Genomic DNA, 12,779 nt, shown 5'->3' on the forward strand with positions numbered 1-12,779 from the left:
GCTGATATTTACAAATTTATTTTAGCCAAAACCATTTTTGATGCTGATTTATAAATGCATCTAACTTAAACGTCAGCCCTTAAAACCCAGTTTAAAATTTAAGGATTGATGATGTACAAATAAAACAACTTCAGCTGACTTACCTCTGTTGGTTCAAACTTTAAAACTTATTCAGACATCTGGCCAATACAGGCCAATAATTGAGCTGATATAGGCTCATAGATATAACCAATAAAGGTCCAGTATTTACTACTGGTATGGGCCAATATTTACAGCTAATATAAGCCAATATCTACTAAATATATAGGTTAATATTTGCAGTTAGTAACGGCCAATATTTACAGCATATATAGACTGATATTTACAGCTGATGTAGACTGATATTCCAGCATATGATAGCAGAAATTTTAAGCTTCTATCTGCTGATAATGATATCATGCCAGTAATATAATGCATCCCTATGTTTCCTTATAATTACCTTAGGTAAACTTAAGAGTAAGAAAACAAAATTCTAAATAGATGTAGAAATTACCAAGAAGTGATACAGACTAAAAATATAAATATTTGGATAAAATGATAGCTAAAGTTGGGCTAAAAATAGGTTTAATCCAACAAATAACAACACAGACAACAAAAGGATCAATATTTTGGTTTGTCATAATTACTTTATGAATTGTTTTGATTGCTGTTTTTAATATTTTTGAGTTCCTAACAGGTACCAGTTATTAATTATGTGAGTTTTCTTACTTTACTATTATTATATCATACGCTTCATATATGCTCTCTATGTGTCTTTTCCTGCTCTAATTGTTTTTTTTTTTAAATTATTAACCCATGTAATTTCCTAAAAAAATAAATAAAACTAAAAATAGAAAAATAAAACTGCAAAAAAGTTAACTTCTCTTTGTCATACTAAAAGGGTGGTCTGTTAAAGGATAAACAAAAAAATGTCACCTTTCCAACTTTGAATCTTTGAATTTTAATCTTTGGTTAATTTTACGTCCAACTGTAATTGCATTTTAAGAGGCCCCGATTTGTATAATACCATCTAAATTAATCATTTTTAATTGAAAACCCATCTTTTGCGATTTGTATAATACCATCTAAATCAATCAATTTTAATTGAAAACCCATCTTTTGCTTTCGATTTGAGTAAACATTTGTCGATCTCCTATCTCTGAAATAGAAACCGAACAACTGCTGCTCTCTGTCGAATGATGCATTCAAGAGTATGGGAATTAACCTATCAACCAACTGTATACTATATTCTCAGTATGATTCAGAAATTGGTATGTTAATGTGGACATTGAACAAAAAAACAACTGTATTAATCCGGCCTTAAACAGAGGTAACTGATCAGGTGAGTTTCCAGCGCTTTGTAGCCCATCCACTTTGGACACCAGAGGGTGCACTACGCGTGCCAAAAGTCCCACAGTGTCTTGAACGCAGCACGACCAAGAAGTGAAACCGATACAGTAACAGGACCCCCTCCCTATACGGAGAAGTTACTAGATACAACCGGCAACTTCTCACCCCCTCTGTACCCCCACAGACCCTCCACACGGGCAGAGCAGAGCCTCGTGTACGTGAACAACCCGGAGAAAACAACCCACACAGAGTAATGTCATTTTTAACCACGAACAGAGCAGTTACAGAGACTTTCGGGAGGCGATAGCCGCTAAGACGTTTGTATTGTTGGTGTTGTGAAGAGGAGGGTGTCCCTGTTGTGTTCCTGTCCCCACAGAAGCAGAAGCCGGTAAGTATGAGCTTCTTATGTTAGCAAAGCTAGCAGTTGCAGTATGGTGTTACGGTTTAACGAGTGGCCGTGCAAACTGGAGACTGCTGGTCGAATGCTTCGATGGTTGTGGTTACAACAGACGTCAAAGAGACGGAAACAGCACCGATCATGCTTATGTGTTAATTTCTTTTTCAAAACACATCTAGCGAGTATATTATTAAATATACACCGTATAATAACTGATGTAGAAGCTAGACGATACTTGACTATTCTAGTTAATACTAGTTGCTATTTTTATAATTAGTGAATCTGAAATAATAAAGAGTTCAGAAGACACAGCGACCTGTGCATTAAACGTGTAGTCACCAGATAACACGGTCACCGCTTTAGCCGTAACAGCGGCTAGCATGCTAAGTACACGGCTATTTTACAATAGCATTCGAATGCTAGTAGGGTTAGCTAGCAAGCTAATATACCACCTAAGTTGTAAACAAAGGCAAGAGTGACGTTAGCAACAAACTTAAACAACCCAGAAGTATAAAGGGCGAATTAGAAGTAAGTTGTAGTGTAAGTTTGTATAAATTGTCAAAGAGATGAATGTACGTTAGCGACTATTAGCAGCTTGGTATCAGGCTAATACACAAAAAGCATATCGGTAGTTAAACTAAGCTAACGTGCTGCTAAAGCTAGGCTGTTCTTTCTGTATTATGACAATAGGTGTTGTTTAAATAATTCTTCTTTTAATATGGTTAACACAAATGCCCCCAATCCTCATAGATGGGAATCGTGAGCAAATTTGTGAAGTTAGTTTATGTTGACAGCCGAGGTTTTGTTTTCCTCCCTAGCTAAATTTGCCTTTTTAAAGCAGCCGTGTTAATTTTACCCATATAAGCCCATTTCTTGTTGTTTTCAACTGTGTAGATATTCATTTAAAACCATCTGCAGCATGTTGTGTGTGGTAGACATTAAGCAAGGTTCTTAGTAACTATAAAGTAGCATAACTAAACACCTATAAATGATTATAATGATGTAAATAACATCTGTTCCAAACTGTTGAAAGGGATATTAGATATTATAAATATTCTGTTCCTGTTGTTCATCAACCACTACCTTCCTCATCTTGTGTAGATTAAAGGTGTAGTGTGTAATATTTACCCTAGTAGCATTTAACTGAACAAACTTGGTAAAATAAAGCAAAACATATCTAAGACGGCCTATCTAAATAAGTGTTTAGTCATCTAAATTCAAAAATAGGTATTTTGAAAAAGACAACTCAGAATAAACCTTTAATTCATGCATAGGGAGGGTCCCCTCCATGGATGCCGCCATCTTGGATTTTTACATGTTTCCGTGGTACAATAGAGAAAAAAAGGATAAATAAAGTTATTGTATTGTATTGTATTCACATTACAGATACACATTAAATTCAACTGGTTGCCACAATTTCCAGCAGAGAAATGCAATCTAGAACCCACTTCTGGATGTTGATATTCAGTTTTACACACTGCTCCTTTAAAGTACAGCCTCAATGTCAACTTTGCAATGAAAGAAATATCTAGATAAAATTGGGTGGTTGCTGAGATGGGTCAACAGAGAACTCAGTGCAAAAGTAAAAAATGACTGTCTAGGTTATAAGCAAATAAGGTCCTTAAAGTGGAGGTTTGTGTTAAAATAATACACTCATTGTTAAGTGATATTAAGTAGGACTAAAGCGTAAACAAGATCTTGAGTCAGAATTTCAACTATTGGCTGCCCTAACCAAGAAGGAATTCACCCTATATAACTTGCACATTTTATTACAACAATGCTGACAACATATGCCATTTATATAGAGTGAAGAAATGCCACTGTAATTTCTGTTAATTCACCAGAAGACATTTTCTAATTCTGTGCCAATGGCTTGAATTTCTGTTACACTGGGACAGGAAGAGGAAGAGGATTTTTATCAGAACCATAGCTTTTAAAAATCTGCTATTGTGACAGTCCTAGTACCTTCCTCTGGTTAACATCTGTATTCATTTTGCACTGTGATCAGTTAACATACTGCTGGACATTTAATAACTGATGTTTAATCCTTTTAGAAAACCCTTTAAATAGAAGAGATGCCTCAGAAACAGAAGTCCAAATCCTGGTCAGAGCTGAAACAAGCTGGAAATGAATGTTTCAAGACAGGCCAGTATGGGGAGGCCACCAATCTCTACAGCCAGGCTATCAAAGAGCTGGAAAAATCCAGTAAGTTTTACCCTAAAATTATCTTATTTTGTTAGCTCTGAGGGTTCTTGAAGACAGTAAGAACTGCATTATATACTCAGGTAATTGTAGGTCTGTGGTTATGCAAAAATGTGACCAAAGCTGGTAAAAACTCCTGCAAGTTGTCTGAGGTCATTTTTTAGTTTTTTACACATTGTGAAAGCGTAGATTCCAAGCTTTCAAATGGTGTATCAAACACCTTAATCTGAGCATATTTTACAAAGATATGTTCATTTTAATGTTAACTTCTAGTTTCTGTTTGTTCTGAGAAAACAAGGCTCAAAGTTTCAGGACTTCTCCTACCTTCAGGCAGGCCAGGTAATGGGCGTGAACAATAGGGCCACATTTACATAAAGTCCACCCAAACCAAGCTTCTGAATTAGACTGGTGACGCTCATCAAAATATTCTCATAGGAAATCCACCTTCATCAAACTTTCACTGTCGAGTGATCCTGAAGTCATCCCAAGTCTGTTGATAATTCTTGCTGCTTCTTCATCGTCTCTTCTACTTTTCTTCGCTGCAGGGTGCGTCTTGAGGCTTGTTAATAAAAGGTGATAACTAGAAACAGCTGTATTTACGTGCTGTGGGGGGTGGGGGGGGTGGCGTTTGAGCGATGCTGTGTTTATTATTGTCCATCTCAGTGGGCGAAACTGAGAACAGTGGCAGGGTGAGTGGCCAATTATTGCCCAGCAGTTGCGCTTTACCCTCCCCTCAATCTCCCCGCAGCAACTCCGAAAACAGGGCATTTTAAAACACAAAATTAACGCTTTAAATATCACATTTGTGTTACTTTTTTCATCGAATGAGTGGTTTAAATGTCGAACTTGCATAAAATGAGAAGAAAAAAAATGATCATTTTGAAGAAAATGACTTTGTATCCATTTTTCTCACCACCGGAATGCTGACTTGCAGGAACTTTATCTGGCTTCGGTCACAAATAACCATCAGCTGTTTATGGTGCATTTTAAGAAAAATCATTAAAATATTGATCAAAACAACTAGAGTGTATTTTAACACGTCATCACATTTGTGCTAAAACATTTGTGCTGTGCATACTCTTGAGTAAGATTGGGCGTTCAACCCTTTATTAACATTTCTGTCCATTTAGCTTACCATCCATCCTTGTCTATTAAACCTTTCACCTTTATGTCTGTCTCAAAGTATTTTTTGTCTACTATTGCCACTAGTATGATGTTAACCTCCAGATTAAGAGTCTTATTTTCTCTTAAAGGCAAAAAGAACCCAGAGGATTTGGGCATTTTGTACTCGAACCGTGCAGCAAGCTATCTGAAAGACGGAAACTGTGGAGAGTGTGTAAAGGACTGCAACTCGTAAGTGTTTTTATTTTCATCTATCTGTTTAGCTCTTTAAAACCTCATATTTGCATTCTTACATTCTTAGAAATTTTATTTCTAAGTACAACTTTTTCATACTTAAAAGGATGTTTGTTTTGGTGTTGCTGCTTATTTTTAGCTCTAGATTCTTGGCCTATATAAGATGAAAATACGAACTCATTTTTTTTTTCCACTGTCAGATGTCAACTAAATTATTGACCTTGTGTCTTCTCTGTTAGGTCTCTGGAGTTGTCCCCGTTCAATGTGAAGTCTCTTCTTCGTCGTGCTGCAGCTCACGAAGCTCTGGAGAGATACAGGCAGGCGTACGTCGACTACAAGACTGCCCTGCAGATAGACTGCAACATTGCTGCCGCTCATGATGGCACCAACAGGTGGGAAAAACTCCTAAAGAACAACAAAACCCATCTATTTCATGTACTGGCATGCTTGATAACATAAAAAAATATAGAAAGTGAAATGTTTTCTGGCCGCATGTCTTCAAATCAACAGTTAGCTGACTTTAAATATGTATGACTCCAACAATAAAGGCATTCATCCTTCAAGGTGTAAGCTCTCAAGGTGTTGACAGTGAGGATATGTAATCTCTTCAAACATTTTTCAATGAATTTCAGGGACTAAACTTTCTTAAACGGGTGTTAATCAGTCATTTGGACGTCAATTAACAAATAATGAATCTGGTGTAATTTCTTATTTTTCACCCTAACTTTTTTTTTTTCTGTCTTTCAGGATGACAAAGGCGCTCACAGAGGCAGATGGTCTGTCATGGAGAGAAAAGCTTCCTCCCATCCCCACAGTTCCTCTGTCAGTGAGAGAGCAACTCGCCCAGAAAACTACAGCCAACGCTACACAGCCGACTCCACCACCACAGCAGAACGGCACCACACAAACAAAGAAACCCGGTGAGAAGATTTAGGGTTCCTGCTTAAAGTAATAGAAATGTATTGTCATCAAAATAACTTTAACTATCCTGTTCTTTAAAATCTCAGTCTCCTATTAAAGTCGTCTTACTTCCTGCGTCTCCAGAGTTTCACCAGTAACACCTTTTCTCCTCTTTGTCCTCTCTTTTTCTGTCTTTAGCTCCGAGTGAAAAAGACGTAAAAAAAGGCCAGGCCCTCAAGGACGAAGGGAACACTCTAGTGAAGAAAGGAGAACACAAGAAGGCCATTGAGAAATACACTCAGAGCCTCAAACACAACCCAACGGAGGTCACGACCTACACCAACAGGTGAGTCAGATCTGCACCCACAGAACTTAGGAGTCAGCACTCTCCTTTTAAGTAGATTTATTTCAAGGCAAGGCAGTAGCCACAGTGGACAGGTTTTGACTCACGATCAGCGCTGAAGAAAGCTGCAAGTCGAAAGGCGTCCATGTTTTGTTAGTTGGTTTTTGTTGTGCACTTTAAGAGGTTTATTGTCTAAGTGTGTTCCTTTTTTTGCTTTCTTTCAGATCTTTATCCAAACATCCACACTTTTATGTATTCAATGGCTTTCAAAACTGATTTCAAACTCAAGACTTTCTATATTTTCCCCCCATCAAATCTCAAATTAGGAAATTTTTTGTTTTAACTGCAGTTTTATGTCTGCACATTTTGGAAAACAAAACTGACAAGGGTGCATTTCTGACATGCACATACTGGCACATTGAAACTCTACTATTGAATAATGATTATTATAATAATAATTCTATATATTTAAACAGTTGTAACTTAAACCAGGACCTACATATATTGTAATTTTTTGCTTTCATTTTTCATTCAAACACTCAAGTGATTTTTTTCCGGAATGTCCTTTATATAAGCTCCCTGATGTCTGATTATGATTTTCCTCTTGTGTGTATGTGTGCATCTCTGTGTTTGTGTTGTGGGCGTGATCAGGGCGTTGTGTTACCTCACTGTTAAGCAGTACAGAGACGCGGTCAGGGATTGTGATGAGGCCCTGATGATCGACAGCAGCAACGTGAAAGCGCTCTACAGGAGAGCTCAGGCTCACAAAGAGCTGAAGGTTAGCGACACTCGTCATCACATCCTGATTCACACACAAGCGTCACCATCAGAGGTGTCTGTTCAGAGCTGGTATCAAAATAAAATAATTTCCTGTCTAATTGGTTATGAATATGTCCACTTGGTAGTTTCTCAGTATACCTCAGTGAGTAATCTGTTGAACCTGTGATTGGAGATTTAGTGGTAGAGTAAAGCCTGCAAATGAAACTAAATAACCAGCTTAAATCAGGAATGCATCGAGACAAATATTAGAACTCGCTTGCACCCTCAAAAAGATGTGCCTATAAAATCCATTAGAAATGAGCTGAATATCTTCTCTTAGTGAGGAGGCTAAAATGCAGAGAAAAACCTTCACTTTTAAGAATACCTGATGACCAGGCCTTCAGGAACTGCAGATTTTTGCTCACCTTTCAACCAGAGGTTGCTGCAAGTTCTGCCTCACAACAGCATTTATGATCCACTAACATTTAAGGTGTTGCACCAGCTGAGATCGTTCTAATTTAAGCACAAGTTACACCATAAGTCTTACAACCAGCTTCAAGTAGGTGTAGTGTATTCAATGAAATATATTTGTCCTGGTGATAGTTTGAGGAAAGTAGGATAATGTGGTGGCTGAAGAGGAGCAGACTGTTTTAGGGACTGTTTGGTGTCAGCAGTGCATTCTCTGTGATTGATTACATCCTTCAGGAATGTATGAGGACTTTGTTTTTACCCTACTCTAGTTTACCAAGAGCAGAAATCATTCTCTTAATTGAAAGTTTTATGTGAAGATTTCACCTCTACATGTCATTTCTGTTCCTTTACACTAGCTCAAAAAGTACGTTTATGTTCTCTCCACAAAGGAAATAGTGCTTCAACATAGACATCTGTTACTTCCAGACACTACCTGACAGAGCACTGAGGAACAAGCCTCATAAATCAGCGATATCTGATGTAGCTTTTTGAGTCAGGATTGGAATGGCACATCCCTAGTTTGTAGAGCTATTGTCAACTTGAGGGACGACTACATTGAAATTGAAGACAGGTCACAAATTGTGAAAGCTGTGAAGCCACCAACAATGCTTCAATGACAGCCTGTAGTGTGCTGTTATATTTTCACTTCCATCATTAACCTTGTGAAGTTTCTGTGTCTAAACTGTCGTCATCTTTCCTGCAGGATGTCAAAGCGTGCGTGGACGACCTGAACAACCTCCTGAAAGTGGAACCAAAGAACACCGCCGCCCTGAAGCTGCTGCAGGAAGTGCAGAAAAAGAAGTGACGACTCATCAGAGACCCTGGAGACGGCGGAGAGGATCTGTGACCGCGCCACTCTCAAGGAGGAGATGAAGACGAATCACTGAGGAATCTCTGCGGGGCAGTGACACGTTTCCACTGCTGTAAGTCAAATAATCCACCCGTGTTTCCACAACGCTCCGACACACAGATCAAACATGGGTCATTATCAAGAACCTTCTGGAAAAAACACAGCTTTGAATGGTAAAATCTGCAGAGGATGAGCCGCCATGTTCAGCTTTGAGAATCTTTGTATTTCACCTGTTTTATTTTAAGTCACTGAGTATTTATTGGTATTTATAAATGCTGAAATTGACAGAGAATGAGCCTTTACAATCACCACAGGAAGCCCAGCAGTTAATCAGTCATACTTGTAGGCCCCTAGTGAACACAACATTAAATTTATCAGATATTTTCAGCTTAGTTTGTCCTTTAGAACCATTTGACCAATGATAATTTTTTTGACATGCATAAAACATGGCCAAGACTGCAAATCGATCCCATGTGTTGAGGTCTGTAGCTTTCTCTACTAACTGAGCTAAACTGCACCCCAAAAAAATGTTTTCCTTCCTTATTTTTACATTTTTAATGCTTGTAGTGCCTAATTTCTCTTGTTTCTGGTGCATGTTTTCTGAGAGCGTCTGACCTTGTTTTAGATTTCTTCTGCTTCGACCACACCGAGTCGCCATCCAATCCCTTTTGTTTTAAAGGTCACATGTTATGCAAAATACGCCTTTTCTGGCTTTCCTAGCAAAAATATGTGCCCCTGGTTTGTCCATAATCCCCCCCAAGAATCTAAAAAATGAATTCCCCCCTCCCTCTCTTTCTCAACCTTTCAGAGAATGTGTGCTGAAACAAGCCGTTCTCAGATTTTCCCCCCATGATGTCATATGGGGAGTAAGCCCCGCCCCCAGCTTCAGTTGGCCCTGGAAGAAAGTTCTGCCCTCCTCTCAGCTGGCAGCTAAAAGGAGGATCAGGAGAGCCACACCCATTAAGTCACATCTATTTTCTGGGAGGGACGGAGTCAGAAAGCTCATTAACATTTAAAGACACAGAAACAGCTGTTCTGAGTAGGACTAAAACAGAGGGTTTTTAGACCTGCAAAAATCGAACACTGGAGTGTTTTTTCAGCAGCAAACTTCACAGGCATGTTTTTGGGACCTTTGAGACCACTATAAACTTGTCTTCAAGGGGTTAAATATGTGACCTTTAAAGTCTTTGTGTTCATATCCAGGATGTCTGATACTGAGATTGTCAAGAGGTATTTGTTTATTAAGGACTGGTATACTGCTGAGCCAGCAGCAAGAACATAAAAGCAGCCATACAAGATGTAGGTAAGCATAAACAAGTGAAGTATTAATTATTTTCACCCATTTAGATCTCCTAAATGGCTCCCTAAAAACAAACGAACACCCAAGTGTGGATAGCTTGATGTTTTCTGAAAAACTGCATAGAATTTCTGCATTTACTAAAATCTTTATTTCCCAGCCTCAGTAGCAGATAGAGACAAGAGATGAAAACCCACTGGAAGCTCAAACCACAGGGTTTAACATGGAATTATTACCTGTGTCCTTAAGTTTATTTACACTTTTAAAACAAGACCAAAAAACTTAAGGATGATTAAATTTCTCAGCTTGATAAGCAGATAAGCATTTAAACATTTTGAAAAAATAAAACCTTGGATTTGACTTCAAATCTTAAAGTTCATGCTCAGGTTCTCATCTGTAACTGATTAACTAAAAAAACAAAAAACAAAAACAAAAAAACCTTTTCACCCTTTGGTGATCCATGTGGAGGCTAAAGAAGCGAAAACCAGAACTTTTTTAACTTAAGGATGCCTTTTCACACTGTCAGCTTGTTTGAAAAACCAGTGGACAATAAAAAAAATATCATATAAGTGCTGAAAAAGTCCTTAAACTGAAGGCTGGAGGATTTCACTTGTCAGATTAAAAAATGTGAACTGCCTTCTTGTTTCCTGCTTGATTTTGGTGATTGTAAAGGTTCATTCTGTTTGAAATGAAAGTAAACAGCCATTTGACCACACAAGTAAACACTCAGGTAGCTCTCCTATTTATCCTGTATTTTTTGTCCTAAAGGTGTGAGCATGTTTGTCGTCTTTAAAACTTTGGTGAGAGATTGTCATTTTTGAGCACTGAAAGTTTTGTTTGTTTCTGACTTTAAGTTTCAGAGCAGCAGTTTGTATTTGTAAAGGAGTGATCTTACACACAGTACTGCCTCATTTGATCTTATCTTTTTCCTTTTCTGTATCATTTTTGTGAAATAAGGAGAATCTTTTCATTCTTAACCTGATGTAGTGAGTGACCTCTGTCCTGCCTAAGTGCCTGTCGACATCGTCCAGCTGCAGCTCTGGACTTGTCTCTGCTCAATAGCTTCGATGAAAAGTTCACTTCCTGGTTTCTAACAAACCAAACTGCTTCTAGAGCTCTGTGCTTCACTCAAGGAGTCAAAGCTACATTTTATCACTATCACAAGGTTGCGCCAAGAATCTTATTCTTTGTTTTATCATGTCTTTTTGTTAACCTGCTTCTGTTTTAACTGAAAATAAACTTCAAAAAATAAGCCCCTACATTGTCTGTTGTTCCTCTAAATATTGAAATGATTGGTTTTTCATCAGGTAATAATATGGATTCGACTTCAATATCTCTGATCTCAAGATCTCTGCAGCCAATATATTCCAATATTGCTTGATATTTAAAGCCAATAAAGTCAGATTTTACAGCTGATTGCTTGATATCAACAAAGGCCTGTTTTTATAGATGATATTGGCAGATAATATACAGACAATTAAGGCCTAAATTTGCAGCTGAAATAGTCAGATATTTACAGATGAAATAGCTGGATATTTCAGCTGATATTGCCTAAACTTTATAGCCAATACAGCTTGATGTTAACAGACGGTTTAGGTCCACATTTGGAGCTCTAAGAGGCTAATATTTACAGCTGATTCAGGCTGATATTAACAGTGGATACAGACAGGGATTTACAGCTGATTTAGGGCAATATTTTCAGTTAATATAGAGATTGATATTTACTGACTATAAAGCCTGATACAGAAGATACAGGACTGATATTTACAGCCCACTATTTTCTCTTAGCAGAGGTCAACATTGTCAGTCAATACAGGTTTGTATTTTGCTATTTACAGTTGATGTGTCCCATTATTTACAGCTGATATTTCAATACTGCCTGTTATTTGCAGCTGATATAGTCAGATTTACAGCCATGTAGATATAAATATTTGGCTATATTTATGTATGTATGTATACAGATATTTACAGTGATTAAAGGCTGATATCTACAGCCAATACAGGTAGATATTAACAGTAGATATAGCCAGAATTTACTGCTGATATAGCCCAATATTTACAGACTATATAGCCCCATACACGTGGATGATAAAAGACAATATTTACAGCCATATGGCCCTTTGTTAAAGGCCAATACAGGTCAACATTCTCAGCAAATACAGGCTATTTCCTCTTAATTTAGATGGATATTTACTGCTTATATAGGCCGATATTTACTACTTAAATAGGTTATATACAGCAGATATAGAAAGATATACAAAGGAGATTAGCTGGCTATTTATAGCTTTTATATGACAATAATTGCAGCTAATATAGGCAAATACTCACACCATATGCAAGTTGTAAATACCTGCAAAACCTTTCATATGTGCGGATGCTTAAGATCTGCTGAAACTGATATCCTGCCAATAATACTGTGCATATCTAATCAAACATGAAATATAATCATATCTGATCCAGTATCGGCAAGAAAAAAAAAACCTCTGAAACCAGTCAAAAATATCAACAATGAACCTACTTTGTGTATGCTATAAAAAAGGGTAGTCTTTTACATGTTTGCACATGGGGGGCCCGCTGTCTCATAAACCGCCACGACTACACAAAGAAGGCTGACCCACAGCTAACCCTGATCATAAAGTACATCCTGCGGTTTTGTTCTTCTTGCACTCCTCTTATTCTGGTGAGGCCAAAGAAGAATTTGCATCTTTTTATTTGCATACAACAGTTTAAAAAGCAGATATCCTCCAGGAGAACATGGCCGCTCTTCATATCAGGTTGTAGATTTGCATTTTTGTCTGAAACATACCTACACTGCAGGAGGAGGAAACAAACCTGC

At 37.7% G+C, this 12,779-nt stretch overlaps 1 protein-coding gene across 2 annotated transcripts; it reads left to right on the forward strand.

Annotated features, from left to right (window-relative positions):
- Nucleotides 1-1,460: 1,460 nt before the first annotated feature.
- Nucleotides 1,461-11,195, forward strand: tomm34 (translocase of outer mitochondrial membrane 34). 2 transcript variants are annotated; one of them, XM_041782686.1, is made up of 8 exons: nucleotides 1,461-1,756; nucleotides 3,820-3,970; nucleotides 5,221-5,320; nucleotides 5,563-5,715; nucleotides 6,071-6,243; nucleotides 6,422-6,569; nucleotides 7,218-7,344; nucleotides 8,500-11,195. In XM_041782686.1, the coding sequence occupies exons 2-8, from the start codon at nucleotides 3,841-3,843 to the stop codon at nucleotides 8,599-8,601; spliced, it is 933 nt and encodes a 310-aa protein (XP_041638620.1). In that variant the 5' UTR covers nucleotides 1,461-1,756; nucleotides 3,820-3,840; the 3' UTR covers nucleotides 8,602-11,195. The 2 variants fall into 2 exon arrangements, with proteins under 2 accessions (XP_041638620.1, XP_041638621.1); XM_041782687.1 differs by lacking the exon at nucleotides 1,461-1,756 and adding an exon at nucleotides 1,783-2,293.
- The last annotated feature ends 1,584 nt before the right edge of the window (nucleotides 11,196-12,779 follow it).

The sequence above is a fragment of the Cheilinus undulatus genome, linkage group 3, assembly GCF_018320785.1.
Source record: "Cheilinus undulatus linkage group 3, ASM1832078v1, whole genome shotgun sequence".
Classification (NCBI taxonomy): domain Eukaryota; kingdom Metazoa; phylum Chordata; class Actinopteri; order Labriformes; family Labridae; genus Cheilinus; species Cheilinus undulatus.